This window comes from Schistocerca serialis, chromosome 2 (genome assembly GCF_023864345.2).
Source record: "Schistocerca serialis cubense isolate TAMUIC-IGC-003099 chromosome 2, iqSchSeri2.2, whole genome shotgun sequence".
Lineage (NCBI taxonomy): Eukaryota > Metazoa > Arthropoda > Insecta > Orthoptera > Acrididae > Schistocerca > Schistocerca serialis.
In genome coordinates, this window is record NC_064639.1 from 574,655,801 (window position 1) to 574,674,880 (window position 19,080).

At 40.0% G+C, this 19,080-nt stretch overlaps 2 protein-coding genes across 2 annotated transcripts in view; both read right to left on the reverse strand.

Annotated features, from left to right (window-relative positions):
• The window catches only part of LOC126457575 (stromal cell-derived factor 2), a 34,659-nt gene extending 29,126 nt beyond the window's left edge, over window positions 1-5,533 (reverse strand). Inside the window, exons 1-2 of the mRNA XM_050094000.1 lie at window positions 5,316-5,533; window positions 5,025-5,220 (exon numbers count right to left, since the gene is read on the reverse strand). Of these exons, the coding sequence (XP_049949957.1) occupies window positions 5,025-5,220; window positions 5,316-5,400 (281 nt within the window). The 5' untranslated portion in view covers window positions 5,401-5,533. The remainder of the gene's footprint in view (window positions 1-5,024; window positions 5,221-5,315) is intronic.
• A 69-nt stretch (window positions 5,534-5,602) lies between these two features.
• On the reverse strand, window positions 5,603-7,347 carry LOC126457574 (mitochondrial nicotinamide adenine dinucleotide transporter SLC25A51). The gene is made up of 3 exons (XM_050093998.1): window positions 7,233-7,347; window positions 6,759-7,145; window positions 5,603-6,340 (listed from the first exon to the last, which is right to left on the reverse strand). Exons 2-3 carry the CDS (start codon window positions 6,990-6,992, stop codon window positions 5,603-5,605), a joined length of 972 nt encoding a protein of 323 aa, XP_049949955.1. The 5' UTR covers window positions 6,993-7,145; window positions 7,233-7,347.
• Between the last annotated feature and the right edge of the window lie 11,733 nt (window positions 7,348-19,080).

Consider the following 19,080-nt stretch of genomic DNA (forward strand, 5'->3'; position numbering starts at 1 on the left):
CCAGAAATATAGGTTTGTCTTTCATTAATCTATCTTGTAAGATAAGTCAGTATTGCCTCACGTGTTCCAACATTTATATGGAATCCAAACTCATCTTCCCCGAGGTTGGCTTCTACCAGTTTTTCCATTCGTCTGTAAAGAATTGGTGTTAGTATTTTGCAGGTGTGACTTATTAAACTGATAGTTCGGTAATTTTCACATCTGTCAACAGCTGCTTTCTTTGGGCTTGGAATTATTATATTCTTATTGAAGTCTGAGGGTATTTCGACTGTCTCTTACATGTTACTCACCAGATGATAGAGTTTTGTAAGAGGCTATCAGTAGTTCTAATGGAATGTTGTCTACTCCCGGGGCCTTGTTTCGACTTAGGTCTTTCAGTGTTCTGTAAAATTCTTCACGCAGTATCATATTTCCCATTTCATCTTCATCTATGTCTTCTTCCAATTCCGTAATATTGTCCTCAAGTACATCACCCTTGTACAGACATTCTATATACTCCTTCCACCTTTCTGCTTTCCCTTCTTTGCTTAGGACTGGTTTTACATCTGAGCTCTTGATATCCATACAAGTGGTTCTCTTTTCTCCAAAAGTCTCTAATTTTTCTATAGGTAGTATCTATCTTACCTCTACTTATAAATGACTCTACATCCTTACATTTGTCCTCTAGCCATCCCTGCTTAGCCATTTTGCACTTCCTGTCGATCTCATTTCGAGATGTTTGTATTCCTTTTTGCCTGCTTCATTTACGGCATTTTTATATTTCCTCATTTCATCAATTAAATTCAATCTCTCTTCTGTTACCCAAGAATTTCTACTAGCCCTCGTCTTTTTACCTACTTGATCCTTTGCTGCCTTCACCATATCATCTCTCGAAGCTACCAACAGATTGTGGTCCACATCTGCCCCTGGAAATGTCTTACAATTTAAAACCTGGTTCTTAAATCTCTGTCTTACCATTATATAATCTATCTGAAACCTTCCAGTATCTACAGGCCTCTTCCATGCATATAACCTTTCATGATTCTTGAACCAAGTGTTAGCTACGATTAAGTTATGCTCTGTGCAAAGTTCTACCAGGCGGCTTCCTCTTTCATTCCTTACTCCTTTACCATATTCACCTACTACGTTTCCTTCTATTCCTTTTCTTACTATCGAATTCCAATCACCCATGACTATTAAATTTTTGTCTCCCTTAACTATCATAATAATTTCTTTTATCGCATCATACATTTCATCAATAATTTCGTCATCTGCAGAGCTAGTTGGCATATAAACCTGTACTACTGTGGTAGGTGACAGCTTCGTATCTATCTTGGCCACAATAATGCATTCACCATGCTGTTTGTAGTGAATTACCTGCATTCCTATATTTTTATTCATTATTAAACCTACTCCTGCATTACACCTATTTGATTTTGTATTTATAACCCTATATTCACCTGACCAGAAGTCTTGTTCCTCCTGCCACCAAACTACACTAATTCCTAGTATATCTAACTTTAACCTATCCATTTCCCTTTTTAAATTTTCTAACCTACCTGTAGAACGTCAGTTTCCTTTCTCCCGATAATGACGTCCTCCCGAGTAGTCCCCACGTTGAGATCCAAATAGGGGGCCTATTTTACCTCCGGAATATTTTACCCAAGAGGACGCCGTCATCATTTAACCATACAGTAAAGCTGCGTGCCCTCAGGAAAAATTACGGTTGTAGTTTCCCCTTGCTTTCAGCTGTTCACAGTAGGAGCACAGCAAAGGCTGTTTTGGTTAGGCCGGTATTACACTATCAAATTTCTTTGTCCAATATCTTTGTCAAAGATATTTGATAGTGTAATAGGGACTTTGTCAAATGTCGTCCAATATTTGATCAAATCTAGGGCCTCGCTGTATATTTGATCAAAGAAAATGCTTGTCTTCTGTTCACTGCAATGTGACATGTTACCACATGGAGCGCTAGCATCGCTGCAGCGTACTGTCGTCTGTAGTGTTTTTATAACCATTGCCGGTAAATACAATTGGTGTGTGCCGACAACTACAAAATTAATAAAGATGTCTGAAGCTGATGAGGCGCTTTACAACGTTAGGCACCCTGAATACAAAAATAGATTAAGAAGATTGGAGACCTAACCTGATCTGATCTAACCTAACCTAACGTAACGTAACATAACCCTCTCCTGTAGCAAGGAATGGGAGTGTTATAGTGAGCCTGTCTTCAGAAGATGTAGCAGTTCTTAAGTGAATATTGTGCTTTGTGAAATTGAGGATACACTTCATTGAGCACATACAGAAATGTATGCTCATCCATTCTTAAGTAATTGATGTACGACTTGACGTCTTCCACTGTAAGCTCACGTAACAAGTTTTGTTGAATGCTTTTACTGTGTCGTCGTAAAACCCACGGCTTCACTCAGATTAGATTAGTTTTTCGTTCCATAGATACGTGCTGAGGAGAGCCTCGTGGATGTGGAACATGTCGATTTTTTTTAAGCTGAAATAACAATACTAATAGTATGAATAAATACAATACATCATTTGTTTCTATTAAAAATTTCGCCAATGGAGTAGAAGGAGTTGGCCAGTAGTAAGTCTTTCAGGCTCCTTTTAAACTGATCTTTATTTCTAACTAAATTTTTTATGTTTCCTGGCAAATTATTGAAGATGAGTGTTCGTGAGTAGTGGACCCCTTTTTGAACTAAAGTAAGTTGGTTGGTTTGTGGGATTAAAGGGACCAGACTGCGATGGTCATCGGTCCCTTTTTCCGAATACTAAAAACACCCACAGAGAATAAAAACGAGTAACAGAATAGATCACAGACGCTTTTAAGTCCTTGTGCAGATCATTTTTGTTCCTGGTATTGTATGTATGAACTGAGTTGTTTGTTGGAAAAAGAGATATATTATTTACGACAAATTTCATTAAGAAGTAAATATACTGAGAGGCAGTAGTTAGCATACCCAGTTCTTTGAAGAGGTTTCTGCAGGACGTCCGTGAATTTACTCCACAAATAATACGTATTACACGCTTTTGGACCTTGAAAACTTGTTTGACTTCAAGATTTACCCCAAAATATTATCCCCTATGACATTATGGAATGAAAGTATGCAAGCTTTTTCATTTTTATGTTTCCTATGTCTGCTAACACTCGAATTGCAAATACAGATTTGTTAAGGCCTTTCTGCAGTTCTGTGGTGTGCTTCTCCCAACTGAATTTATTATCAAGTTGTAATCCCAGAAATTTAAGACTGTCAACCTCGTATGTATGGTTCCATTTTTTCCCCCTCTTCTTTTCCGCATGTGCACACAATGCAATTGGAGTACGTAGAACTGCTGCGGTTGTAACAAGTTGTTGTCAGCCATCTTGAACTTTGACGAAAAATTTGATGACAGTGTAATACCCCCTCTAGCGCTACGTCAAAGATCTTTGTCAAATATATTGGACGGAATATTGGATCACATCTTTGATCAAATCTTTGACAAAGAAATTTGATAGTGTAATACCGGCCTTAGTGTTACAAGGCCAGATCAGTCAATCATCCAGACTGTTGCCACTGCAACTACTGAAAAGGCTGTTGCCCCTTATCAGGAACCACACGTTTGCCTGGCCTCTCAACAGATACCCTCCATTGTTGTTGCACCTACAGTACGGCTATCTGTATCGCTGAGGCATGCAAGCCTCCCCACCAACGGCAAGGTCCATGGTTCATGGGGAGGAATGACATACATAACCTGTCTTACAAATAATTGCTTGAACTGTTCAGTAAATGTAATCAAGCTTGTCGTTTTTAGGATTTCCCAACTCAAAACCAAACCACAATCTCTGACCCTAACTTAAGCTTTGAGCTACACAAGAGATGAATTGATCACCAGATACTTTCTTCGAAGATATAGCTTCTTATGTCATACTGGTTGACTTTACTATAAGGTTTGGTTGGAAGATAATTTGATTGTGTGTTGAGGTACCCGACAGGTGTTAAGTGTGCAATAAAGATTGTGGTAACAAACTGACCTGTAACGCAGTTTGAATGTCCACATTTGGACCGTATTTAATGAACTTTTCACTACAGAACTAAAACAGAAAGCTCTTGATGCCAATAAAGTTTACTTTGGTTCAAAATCTGTTCTCCGCTGTTGATGCTGTTGGGTATTCACAACTTTATAATGTGGGCATCTATGTGATACAATTTGCATAAATTTTCTTTAAGGCTGTGCTTGAGATATCAAGCAGCCATATTAGGATTTTTTTTTAATAAAAAAAAAGAAAAGTTCAAACTGTTTGAATAAGACAGATATTCAAAACAGAAATAAATCTAGTCATCACAGAGACCCTGCTAATGTTTTATACATACAATACATTCATGAGAGTGTCTTTTAATGTAAATAAAGAAACAACATAATTTAACATGTGAGATGTTTCTATCAACTGATCCACAGCCCTACAGACCCTAAATGTAAATAAATAAATAGATAACCTTTGCACACAGGAAGTGAGGATGGCAAGTAGTTCACACAAGAAGAGAACAGAAGCTTCTGAAATTTGGTGACACAAAAAGAATGTTAATGATTAAACTGGTAGATTAAATAACTAATGAGGTAACCTGTTGGATCAAACTGGGTAAAAAATTAATTTATGGCACAACTTGACTAAAAGATGGGATATGTTGATAGGACATATCCTGAGACGTTAAGGAACAGTCAATATGGTAATTGGAGGGAAGTGAAAATGGTAAAAACTGTACATGGAGACCTAGGCATGAATATAGTAAGCTGGTTGATAGCAATATGGGTTTAAGTAACAGATATGAAGAGGCCTGGACAGGGTAAGACTAGTGCAGAGAGGGAGATGTATCAACCAATCTTGAGATTGTTTTCACCATTTGGTTTGCAAACACCATCACTATTTGCTAATAAAGAGTAAAGGAAAGACTGTTACTTGTCTTGAAATCTGCAGACCTGGTTAATGATTCAAGCACACAAGCAGTAGACTAAATGCAACGTAATAGGTGAAAATAACGATTTCTTCTACATACCCTCTGATACAATGTTTTCCCGTCGTTCCTTTTATTGTCCAATGAGAGTTCACGTCCTCTTGCACTTCTGTGCCTGTTACGGATTGCTGTCCACTTCCTGTGCCATATTTCACGTCATGGGAATGTAAACGAACTTTAAAATCCACGTTCATCAGCTTTATTACGGAGCCACAAGTCACATACTGACTAGCACGACCTATGTTGACATGTATTAACGCAAAATAAAAGCAATTATAATCTCTGGCTTCTTCGTTTATGATTTGTTTTACAAATATATAGCAGTCTGCTTACCCGATATAATATTAACGTGTAAAAAGAAACAAAACACCAGTAATACTACTCCGGCACTCATTCCTGCCTCTCTGCACAGCTCCATTTTGATTTTTAAAAGACGTGACTAATTTTGATTGGAGCCTGCCGTTCACTCCGTCCGTCTTCTGTCACTTCGTATTACCAACCTTGTAAAAACCAAAGCTTGCTGTCACAATGTGAATAAAATACTGTTTCTTTGGCGGGATATGTACTTCGCTAAACGTCTAAGCGAATAAATATGAATACTTAATGGTAAAATATGAGATTCAGTACGTAACTACATCCCATTCATCCATTATCTTCTTCAGGAAACTGTAGGCTACGTTAATGACACCCCAACTCATAAATGCTCTTGTGTAGTTCAGATGTACGCCACTATAAATTGATTTTAAACCACGATCGCTATGAATCTGTGACAAAACAACCCAAACACTCTGATATTCTCCACCTATTCGACACTGCATTTGAACTTTTATAACATTCAAAGGATAAAACACAGTACTTGTGAATGCACCTATGACAGCACCACTCACAAAATCCTGACACATCTGCCTGTACCAAGAAACTGATTTTGGAAAGGCTTCTTTTGCTTCATCCCGCAATAAAAAAAACATCACATTGGATGGGCCATTCCGTAGCAGAATTGGTATTAGACCCCTGTAACATTCACTAAATCCATGATGTATCAGTATGTGCCTCAGAGCATCACTTGTGTTCTTGAATTTGTTGTGATAATGACGATCCTGGAGCAATGTTTGTATTCTTTCAAATGGCATAAAGATAGCTTCAACTGACCCAGCAATCATAGCAGCAATACTTTTTGATGTGATTGCGGAAAACCTTGCATCTTCTAATGGCCTTCGGCATTCTTCATACAAACCAAACATAAGCGACAGTGATAGTGTTTTCTGACACAATGGAGGCAGAATTCCGCGATACAAGAAATATATTCCTTCATTTGAAAGTTGTTGGAATGCACTTTTTATTCCAACTCCATGAAGCATCTGCAATAAATAACCAAACAAAAATATGCATAAGTTAATATTCTTATCACGGAATTTACTGCTAAAACATATAACAATTACGTTGGTAATTTTCACAGTTTTACTCCATTGCCTTTGAGAGAGATACTTTTCATTACACAAGTTAATGCAGATTAATTACAGGATGACAAAACAATAATGAATCAATTTCTAGGAACATATATCTGTCCCTATCCAGAAAACGAGTTCTAGATTTCAAGCAAGAAGCCCTCTCTTTCGAAGAACACGAAAAAAAGCAATGTCTGGGGTCAGCAAAACTTGCAATTCAACTGATCAAGGCTTCCTGCAGTCCCCTTCAAGGCAATGAGAAATATTACGAATGAAACATGACAAATACTTAGATTCAGGTAATGTGTTGTATGCCACAATTTATACTAACCTGCCTAAATATTATTTTATAAATAGGATATGTCACTGTAATGTTAATAAAAGCGGCCCCCCATCCACACACATATTCCTTAACATCTCTGAATACTGGAATCTTCTGACGAATATTCTGTAAACGATGAAGCGGAGATCCGTGTAAACTGCTGTCCGTAATACCAAGCTGGTTACTTCTTGTAGGTGATTCATTTTGTTGCATTGTATTTTCAGTGTTCGAAGAACATGTCATAATTGAAAATCACTTTTTCATATCCTAATTCTGAAGCCAAACATTCAACAATACACTTCGCCGCTGTATTGAATAATAACACGGATGGTCATGCGGTTATTTGCATAGCTTCTTATTACATGATAAATGTTTCTCCTGACGTTACAGGGTCATCTGAAATCGCAAACATTCGCACTGTTGCATTATAAATTGCTCAGCAACTTTGTGAACAAAAAACATATACACCAGCACAATATTTACTACTTCTTATCTGCAACAAGTTCCGATTTACACTTGCCCTGCGAAATCAGTCAGGTTTCCTGGTGGAGCCAAATGTTTACCTTTTGTGGTACACCTGTTCGAAACAACACACTAGCGCGGACTACGTATTTGTGTGGTTGGTAGTCTGATTCTATGCATGACTTTTAGAGACTGGCGGTGCCGTCGTCGTGTGTAAAACTGTAACGCAGAGTATGTTCATTATCAATATCCGTAACGTAGAGTACTGTTAGTTGCAATTACGATCATTTTTGTCGACATTTAGGTTACTGTGTAGTTGACTATTCATTTCTACCATATGTCAACGTGGCGACAACGTACGTTAAAAAAACAATTTTTACATGGTAAACGAGTTCCTTCTCAACGCCTAGTACTTAACGGTCGTCTGACAAAGGCATCATACATAGATCATTTTATGAAATTGTGTCAGTAATCTTAATGTTGTAATGCGATTGGTACTGATAGTCATCGGAGCACAATAAATAAAATCTTGCCCTTCTGTTACTTCAGGGCAATACTTTGAACTCTTGTTAATGTATTTTAAATGCTGTTAACTTACAACATGAAACCCTTAAGCAAAAACTGATTTGTATTGTCGTTCCACAGTATGTCTATATGTGCTTACGGGGACTGAGTTACTTCAGTACACTGAACAGCTGTAAGAAGTATTTAATGACAGTTATAGGCCTACCATATAGTAATTTAAGATTTAATTGCTGTCATGACTAGCACAACTTACTGAAGATGTCATATTTTACTACACTTTTCTGCTTGCCAATGATGTGTATTCAATATATTATCGAGTGTGAGTCAAACAACTTTCATTGTAACTTTTTACCATGATATCAGTACTTCAGAAATTTTCATGTAAGTGTTTAGCATTCAAGCAGTTTTACATTACATTTGTTACCCTATATTCCATGGATCCCACGGATCTCTAGGAGTTGGAAAGACGTCAAAGATGTACATTTAATTTAACTGCGTCACACATTGCTCTCTTGATAGCCAAACACATTTCATTCAGCATCTCTCTATCTATAGCCCTACGTTTCGTTTTATACTTAATATGCAATATGACAGGGAGGGTCCCTCTCATTGTGAACTGTTTTATTGGGTACATATCTATCCAGTGCGTGGTCAACTATTCTTTTAAACTTGAGCCAGAGTTCATCTACATGCTAAAGCCGTGTGCTAAAAGTTTCAAGTTCCTCATTGAGATATGGCACTACTGATTTTTTATCCAGTTTGCTGAAAATATATGTCTTTCTGCACGTTTTAGTTGTCATTGTTGCCATAACCTGTCATGGTCACTGATTCTAGCTTCGATGTAGACATCTTCATAGAGGTCAGGTATATTTGTTCCTAATTAGCATTTTGTAATGTTTCACGGGATGTCTTATTACACCCACTACTAACAAAACTGTAATTTTTCCAATTATTTTTTGGATGATTCTAGGCTCCACCAATGATTACAGCATGATTTGGAAACTTAACTACATGTGAAATGAGGTTTTCTCTAAAGTTTTCGGTTACATCAGTAGATTAGTCTGATGGGCGATAGAAAGATCTAGTTATCATTTTATGCCCACCCCTGATACCGACATCATATGAGTGGGGTCTCCGGGGTCCGCTCCCGATTTTTATCCAAAACTTCCTGTCGCTCCGTGTCCAAGTTGGTGTCTCCCATAGTTCCGTCCATATCCAGGAGAGTGGAGTCCCGCAGGGCTCTGTATTGAGTATCTCTATTTTTAGTGGCCATTAACGGTCTAGCAGCAGCTGTTGGGCCCTCTGTCTCACCTTCTCTCTCTGCAGACAATTTCTACATTTCGTACTGCTGCTCCAGTACTGGTGTTGCTGAGCATTGCCTACAGGGAGCCATCCACAAGGCGCAGTCACGGGCTCTAGCCCACGGCTTCCTACCCGTTCATCTGGACCCAGAACTTTACCTTCATTATGATCCACTCAATGCAGTGGAGTCATGTCTATTCTTAGGACTGGTTTTTGATGCTTGATTGACTTGGCTTCCTTATCTTCGTCAGCTTAAGCAGAAGTGCTGGCAGCATATCAATGCCCTCCTTTGCTTGAGCAACACCAATTGGGGTGCAGATCGTTCTATGCTGCTGCGGCTCTACAGAGCCCTTGTCCAATCCCGAATTGACTATGAGAGTGTAGTTTATGGTTTGGCAGCACCCAGCATTCCTTACCTGATGGCTGCAGTGTATTCACTGCAGAGCTGGTTGCCATTTCTCGTGCACTTCAGTATGTCCATTCATGCCCTGGGGAGTGTTTTCTTTTATGTATTGACTCCCTGAGCAGCCTGAAAACTATTGTCCAGTGCTACACTCGTCATCCTTTGGTAGCGTCCATCCAGGAGTCCATCTATGCACTGGAACAGTCCAGTTGTTCGGTGTGGTGTTCATCTGGCCCCTTGGTCACGTTGGAATCCCAGGAAATGAACTTGCTGACAGGCTGGCCAAACAGGCTACACGGAAACCACTTCTGGAGATCAGCATCCCCTCAACTGACCTGCATTTGTTATTACCCCACAAGGTTTTTCATCTTTGGGAGACGGAATGGCAAAATCTCAGTATGCACAACAAACTGTGAGCCATTAAGGGGACCACGAATGTGTGGAAATCCTCGGTGAGTGCCTCTCGCAGGGACTCCGTGGTTCTCTGCCAGTTCCACATTAGCCTTGCCTGGGACCCACAGCTACCTCCTGCACCGTGAAGACCCACATCAGTGTTGGGGCAGCACCCGGTTGACAGTGGACCTTATTCTTCTGCTCTGTCCTTTGGCTGCCCTGTGACTTCATCTTCGGTTGCCGGACTCATTATCATTGATTATAGCTGACAATGCCTCATCGGCTGATTTGGTTTTACATTTCATCCGTGAGGGTGGGTTTTATCATTGGATCTGAGTTTTAGCACACGTCCTTTGTCCCTCTGTGACCTCCACCCCAATGCTTTTAGGGTGGAGGTTTTAATGTGTTACAGAGTGGGTGGCTTTGCCTTTTTATTTTTGTGGTCAGCCAGCCACTGTAATCTGCTTCCTTGTTTGACTCTCTTCTAACTGTTTCTAGCATCTCTCTGTTGTTTTCTTTTCCTCTTTATGTCCTTTTAGTGTTCATTGGCTTTCCTTCGTTCTTGTGGTCTTTCCTTTCTTTCCATTTTGTGTTATATGTCTCGTCTGTTTTATTCTCAGACGTATGGCATTGTTTCATTTGGAACAAGGGACCAATGGCCTCATAGTTTGGTCCCTTTGCCCTCTTTTAAACCAACCAACGACCCAACGAAATCTGATACTGAGTTGCGCCCAAACAATGTTGCATGCAGCTTCAGTTTCTTGTCCACTGTGACAAATACACCACTTCCATTTCCCATTTGTATATTCTTTAAATATACACTTAAATTTTCCCCCAAAAAATCTCCCTTCAATTAATTTCAGTTTTCAACCTGCTTTCTGGACTTGGTATCACGTGAGGTTCACTGCTTTTCATGAGCACTTCAAACTCTGAGACTTTGTTGCAAATGTTTTGATAGTTTACCATTAGGATTTTAATAGTCTCACATGTGGGAGGCATTTCTTTCAATCTTACACTGATACTTCTCGGTTTCCTACAGCATTCATTATGTGGATTAGATGGAAAGTTGTCTTAATCTAAAAAAAAAACCTTGTGTGCACCCCACACACTGTCAGCTACCTGAGTAACCACCTCTGATGTGAAGTGCACATCTGACCCATTTATGGCCCACTGCTGTTCTCAACCCTGTGGTACAAATCCAGGAGGTCGCATCCTAGCTTGTCACAGGATCTTCAAACTCTGGTTCAGTCCTTCCACTTGATTAAGAACCAAAGGGCCATGATCAGTTCTGAGGTCAATGCTGCAAATTATGAGCTTCGTTGAAACTCTGCACAAGGCTGGTCTTCCAAACCTTCTTTGCTACTCGTTGGAATGACGCAAGAATGACCTTGGAGCCCAGATGGCAGACATAATTTATTCCAACGTGCACTACAATCTGCAATTGGTTGCAGCCTGTTCTGTGAATGGTTGCTGAATAGCCTCTTCAGGAGGCACACGCACTGAGTGCACCTGGCATTCTTCCTGTCCCTTGCTGCCATTTCCATTAGAGGTACCATCATTCGCAATACATTTGAACTGCTGATGATTAATAGACCCTTACCACTATGAGTTTGCCTCCTTATGAGACCAGACAAAACAGGTTTCCCTAGAACAGTTGAAGTGAACCCCACTGGCCCAGTTTCAGTGAAAGACATCACCTCAAACTTGCTAATTAGGGGGCTCGGTACAACACCTTGAGTCCTCCCTGGTCCCCATCTGTGCTGTACAGTACCCTTAGATCTACCATTGTCATACAGCGTGCAGTCAAGTGGATGAGTAATGACAGATCCTGCACTTTCTGCTGAGGAGACAGAATCCATAAGAGAGGATAGTACATGATGTACTTCTGGTATAGATATCATAGGCACATGTCTCTTGGGAGCTCTTCCAACACACCAATTCATAGCAGCTGCCAATCATTTGACAGCTGCTTACAAACGTCAACCAACTCATCCATATAGAGAACAGCATTCATAGTGTGGCTGCATTTTGGGTTGTGCGATGGATTACAAGGCAGTGAACAAATAACTTTAAATTAATCCTGCTGATTATTATTTAAACATCGAAAATATAGTTTTGTAAGCATCTGAAAATTCTCAAAAGTAACCAATTCTCACATAACTGTACAATGAAATTAGAGAATGATTGTTTTGAACGAGGATAGGCCTGCTGTTCTCAAAAATTTTAAAAGAGCACAATTAAGTTTAAGCCTACAATGAACAATAATTGTATGAGTTTATCGTGGCACTCCCAAATGTTCGAAGTTTCAGAATATATCACAATACAAACAGGTATTGATACAGTCAATGGAAGATTAGGCAGAGTGACACGAACAGTAAAATATGCAAATCTAGAACTAAAAATTGGCACATGATCTTGTACATGATGTCGTAAACAAAGGAAAATTCCTAAGTCTACTTTTATATATAAATAAACGTGCATATTGCACAGATTTTTCAATTAGCTGATTCTGTACCACACTTTTACAATGGTGTGCTGAAGAAGAACGCCGCAGAGTGAGTTTATCTCGATCAGAATTGTTAAAATGTGCAGCACCAACAAACAAGCCTTATACCTGTTACAGCTAAACATGCAGTCATATGTGGTGTATATGCAAATGGATCTCATTCATTCAGTAGCGTGATTTAAGATATAATGTTTTGCTGCTGCTACAATGTTTTCTCTAGAGGTTTGTCCTCCCAGTAACAGGTTCATGACTTGTGTATGTCACAAAACATGAGACTTCATTAATATGTGCCTCTTTCCTGTAAAAGTAACCTTATTCAAAATTTATCCATTTGTTAAATTTTTAACATCCTGTAGAACAATATTTAATGTATCCAGTTTTTTTCTGCCTTGTTCATGTTGTTCTGTCATCATTACCGTGACATAATTGCACAATTTTGGGAACTTTTTGCTCATTGCAGTAGGCCTATAATTATTTTGTAGCAGTAAATCCGTCAATTTTTTCACCTTCAGGAACATTTTGTCATTGTTTTCCTTGATTTAGTCATATTGCATGATCTAACTTTTCAATAATCTGAATGATTACTGCATTCTTACTGCTTATTCCCCAGATTTCATATTCTTAAACCACACTTGACGGTATTAGTGTGTCCAATTCTTTTCCTTACTTTCAGCCAAAAGTCCCAAGTCATCAGCAGTCCTTTCTAAAGCTACATCCACACACGTACTTCTGCAAGACACCATATGGTGTGTGGCAGAGGGTAAGTTGCAGGCTACTAATGGTTTCCCTTTCTTCTTACACTTGCAAATAGAATGAGGGCAAAAACAACTGTCTATATGCCTCTGTATGAGCCCTAATTTTTCTTGTCTTATATTCATAGTCCTTATGTGAAATGTATATTGGTGGTGTACATTGGTTGGAATGGATCATTTTACAGTCAGCATCAAATGCCAGTTCTCTAAATTTTTTCAGCAGCATTCCTCAAAAGGAACATCGCTTTACCTCCAGGGATTCCCATTCAAGTTCCCAAAGCATGTCCATAATACTTGCAGCTTTGTCTAACTTACCATAACAAATCTAGCAGTCTGCCTCAGAACTGCTTGATGTCTTCCTTTAATATGACCAGGTAGGGTGCCAAACACTTAAGCAGGACTGAAGAATGGGTCACACTTGCATTCTATATGCAATCACCTTTACAGATGAACCACACGTTCCTAAAACTCTCCCAGTAAACTGAAGTTGACCATTCACCTTCCTTACTACAATCCTTATATGCTTGTTCCATTTTCTATCACTTTGCAACATTACGCCTGGATATTTAAAGTCACATTGTCTCCTCCTGCTGTCACTTTATGGTGATGCCTTCCTGTACACCACAGCATCATCAGCAAATTGCTGCTCACCCTGTCTACCAGATCATTTATGTAATATGGGGACTAATAGCAGCACTAACACACTTCTGTGGCACTCCTGATGATACCCTTTTCTCTGGTGAATGCCAGCTGTTGAGGACAACATACTGGGTCCTATTATGTAAGAAGTCTTCAAGCCACTCTCGTATCTGTGAACCTAATTTGTTTGCTCGTACCTTCGTTAACAGTCTGCAGCAGGGCACCATGTCAAATGCTTTTCGGAGATCTAGGAGTATGGAATCTGCCTGTTGCCCTTCATCCATTCTTCACAGTATATCATGTGAGAAAAGGGCAAGTTGAGTTTTGCACAAACAACACTAACTTCACGTTTCATGGGCAGAAGCTTTTCGTTCTTGAGAAACTTTATTATATTTGAACTTAGAATATGTTCAAGAATGCTGCAGCAAACTGATGGTAAGGATATTGGTCTGTAACTTTGTAGGTCAGTGCTTTCACCATTCTTATATACTGGAATCACCTGCGCTTTTTGCCATTCGCTTGCGCCTTTGCACCAGCTGAGAGATTCAGCTAAGTAAGAGGACATTGCTGTGTAGTAAAACTTAATTGGAATTCTATCCAGACCTGATGACTTATTTGTTTCAAACCCTTTCAGTTGCAATGGCAAGGATGTCTATTACTATGTCTTCCCTACAGGAGTCTCTGTGTTGGTCAAATGATTGTATGTTTGTACTATCCTCCTGCGTGAACAAGTTCTTAATTGTGAGGCTTAAAACTTCAGCTTTACTTTTGATACTTTCTATTGCCACACCAGATTGATCAACAAGCGACTTTACATGGTACTGGAATTTTCTTCGGTTCTCAGCTAGATCCTTTGCTAAGGTGTGATTGGGGTAGTTGCTACATGCTTTGTACATTGATCTTTTTACAGATGCACAAATCTCTACTAACTTTCGCGTGCTGTCATGTGGTTGTTCTCTTTAGAACTGAGAGTTTAACGGTCTTCACTTCCTTAGCATTTTCTGAATTTTATTATTAAACCATGGTGCATCTTTTCTGTCCTTAATCCACTTGGCATGTACTTTTTCAGAGCACAATTAACAATCTGTTTAAACCGTACCCATAATTCTTCTACTTCCCTCATACTGAGACTAAATGATGTCCATTCATTGTTAATAAGGTCAAGCCTGTTCATAGCTACAAGGTCTAAAATATTTACATGTGTATGGGCTGTCTAACTCACTGCTGAAGACATGTTTTTGGAAAATATGTTCTGTCCATTCCCCGTGCAATGGAGCCATAGACATCTCAATCTCTAGTCAGTTGGTTAAAATCACTAATATTGCATGATCTGGGAATTTCTACCCTGAGCATAGACTTTCTTTGAATGGTTCTGAAAATGCCTTGGCGGAATCAGGTGGCCAGTGAAAACATTCAACAATTAATTAGACCTGTTATATGCACCCAGATAACTTCAGTCACACTCTAAATCAACCACATTGAAGACAATATTTTTGTTGAGCGCAGTGAGCACTGCCCCTCTTATGGCATCTAATGTGTCTTCCTTATACAGTTCTATAGCTCGCTAAATATTTCAGAGCTTTCTGCTTCGGGTTTCAGCCTGCTCTTGATCCAGAGAATAATTTGAGTGCGGCAAATTTCCTGGAGGGAACTTCGTTATAAATATTTCAACAATTTACTGAAATTTGTTGGCAGTTTGAAGTATATTCTTTCTCAATGCAGTCTGATTTCGCTACCTGCATGTTGACTGACAAAAGCTCATCAGACTACCATGCGTAGCCTAAAACAAACAGTGTGCACTCCACTAGTTTTCTGCTGCTAGAGTAGCTGCTTCCTTTGTGTAGTACACTCCTGACCAATCAAGGGGAGTCCTGCAGCTGTCCATCCATAACCCGGCTGTATAGAAATCTGCAGCCTGGACTGTCAAACATGGGAACAGTGCTAAAAATTGTGATCTCTGCTTGAACTCTGTGCATGAGGCCAGCAGCCTTCACTACCTCTGACAGCCACCTGTGCGACCTTAGGATGGTCTCAGAACCCAAGTGACAGGCATCATTGCAGCCTATGTGAGTCACAACTTCCAGGTGACTGTATACTTGATAGCTGCTGGCAAGGCCTCAGTATCTCGGATGTGGCCCTCCAGCAGACATACAAAGTGCACATCGGCTTTCTTTTTGGTACTGAATGATATTTTTCTAAGAGGTACCATGACACTCCTGATGTTGGAGCTCCTGATAAATAGCAAACCCCACCTCCCATGTGCCTGCTTGGACCCTGCTGGAAGAGTGGCCACATGTCCACTCACAGGTTTAATGGGCAATGTCAGATGACTGGGCTCCACATTGGCCCTCCGCCTCGAGCAATGGGAAGGCGTTACCACTCACCACTCAGTCTGAAGTGAGGGCAGCAGAGGCCACATGCAAAATGTGCGACATCTGAGGTGCCTCATTATATGCACCAGATGCTGTGCCACCACTAAACACTTAGGCAGTAGGCAGTAACCTTCAGCTGTTAGTGATCTGTGGCCAGCTCTTCCTGCATCTCTACACAGCATGCACACATCTTATCCATCCCAGAACTACAAGGTGCATTCAAGTTCTAAGGCCTCCGATTTTTTTTCTAATTAACTACTCACCTGAAATCGATGAAACTGGCGTTACTTCTCGACGTAATCGCCCTGCAGACGTACACATTTTTCACAACGCTGACGCCATGATTCCATGGCAGTGGCGAAGGCTTCTTTAGGAGTCTGTTTTGACCACTGGAAAATCGCTGAGGCAATAGCAGCACGGCTGGTGAATGTGCGGCCACGGAGAGTGTCTTTCATTGTTGGAAAAAGCCAAAAGTCACTAGGAGCCAGGTCAGGTGAGTAGAGAGCATGAGGAATCACTTCAAAGTTGTTATCATGAAGAAACTGTTGCGTAACGTTAGCTCGATGTGCGGGTGCATTGTTTTGGTGAAACAGCACATGCGCAGCCCTTCCTGGGCATTTTTGTTGCAGTGCAGGAAGGAATTTGTTCTTCAAAACATTTTCGTAGGATGCACCTGTTACCGTAGTGCCCTTTGGAACGCAATGGGTAAGGATTATGCCCTCACTGTCCCAGAACATAAACACCATCATTTTTTCAGCACTGGTGGTTATCCGAAATTTTTTTGGTGGCGGTGAATCTGTGTGCTTCCATTGAGCTGACTGGCGCTTTGTTTCTGGATTGAAAACTGGCATCCACGTCTCATCCATTGTCACAACCGACGAAAAGAAAGTCCCATTCATGCTGTCGTTGCGCGTCAACATTGCTTGACAACATGCCACACGGGCAGCCATGTGGTTGTCCGTCAGCATTCGTGGCACCCACCTGGATGACACTTTTCGCATTTTCAGGTCGTCATGCAGGATTGTGTGCACAGAACCCACAGAAATGCCAACTCTGGAGGCGATCAGTTCAACAGTAATTCGGCGATCCCCCAAAACAATTCTTTCCACTTTCTTGATCATGTCGTCAGACTGGCTTGTGCGAGCTCGAGGTTGTTTCAGTTTGTTGTCACACGATGTTCTGCCTTTATTAAACTGTTAAACCCACAAACGCACTTTCGACACATCCGTAACTCCATCACCACATGTCTCCTTCAACTGTCGATGAATTTCAATTTGTTTCACACCACGCAAATTCAGAAAACGAATGATTGCACGCTGTTCAAGTAAGGAAAACGTCGCCATTTTAAGTATTTAAAACAGTTCTCATTCTCGCCGCTGGCGGTAAAATTCCATCTGCCATACAGTGCTGCCATCTCTGGGACGTATTGACAATGAACGCGGCCTCATTTTAAAACAATGCGCATGTTTCTATCTCTTTCCAGTCTGGAGAAAAAAAATCGGAGGCCTTAGAACTTGAATGCACCTCGTACTAAGAAAACATTGAAAAAGCTAAATGTGTTAACTAGCTGTTCTGCTGGAGTATAATGCCTTCAGCTGTTCGTGATCTGTGGCCAGCTCTTCCTGCATCTCTACACAGCATGCACACATCTTTTCGTCCATCCCAGAACTACTAAGAAAACATAGAAAAAGCTAAATATGTTAACTAGCTGTTCTGCTGGAGCATAATGGGTGGCAACTGGAACCTGACTGACAGAAACAAACTGTTACTTGCTCTTCAAAACAAATAGATGAACAACCACTGCATTACACTCTGCCTGAATTTACACATAAAGTTACAAAACATGAGATTGCACCTCTTAAATAGAAAAACACACACAGGATTCAAAAAGTAAACTACTGAGAAAACACAGAAACAGCTAAATACAAAACTTGCTGCTGGCAACGTCTGGAACCTGGCAGCCCAAAACAAAGGCCTGAAGCGACCAGTTTCTACCTTCTCAAAAGAAACAAGTGAATAATGACTACTGCAACCTGCCTCAAATTCAACTTTAAAATTACAAAATTCTAAAGTTTTAAGGGTTTCTTTTATGTTCTGCATTGTAGAAGGTAACAGGGGTGGTACTAGGCCACCTTGGCTTACACCACCCTTAACACAAGCCTGTCTTTCTGGTGTTCTTCATTCATTACTGTCTCCTGTTTTATTGTAACAAAGTGTAGATTACTCAGCTAATGGAGATACATTGTTGCATAATGAAAAACCTCTCCTGTCAACCATTTGTTATGTTGACATCATTTATGTCAATCATCATATTTTTCTGGCTGTAAAATTAATTATATATTACGTTCAAGGAGATATATTCAATTTTCAGGAATGTCCTATCATCAAGAATAGTCTGCTTCTAGCTGCTATAGCTGCTAACAGTTCTTGCCATTACACACAAGAGCACTCGGTGTTTACTGCACTTGCATTGGGAGGACTGGAGTTAAAATATCTGTTCAGACTTCCAGATTGAGAGTTTGCATACTTTCCTGAAACTGCTTAAATCTAACATTGGGGACAGTTACCTTGTAAAGGATACACAAATTACTCATCAACCTTTCTCATTCTGAGCTTCTGCTCAGTCTCTTACGATTTGTCATCAGAGGGGTGCAAAACCCTAATTTTCCTGCTTGCCATCTACCCTCATATCGTGAAAATGTTAAGAAATTGCAGTCATACACATTAACGTAGAAGGCACTACTTTTGTTGATGTTGGTACAGTAAATATATTTGACACATTGATTGTGCGAGTTCCTTAGAAAAAAACAAAGCTTAGATTTTATATACATAAATGCAAAAATCATGTTACCAAAAGTGCCTCATGTAAATTGACAGAGAATGGAATAGCTGTTATGGAGAGAGCTGGTTGGTAGTAGTTCATTGCCCGTATCAGTGTCTTACCAGAAGAATGTAAAACATTGGAAAATAAGATTCA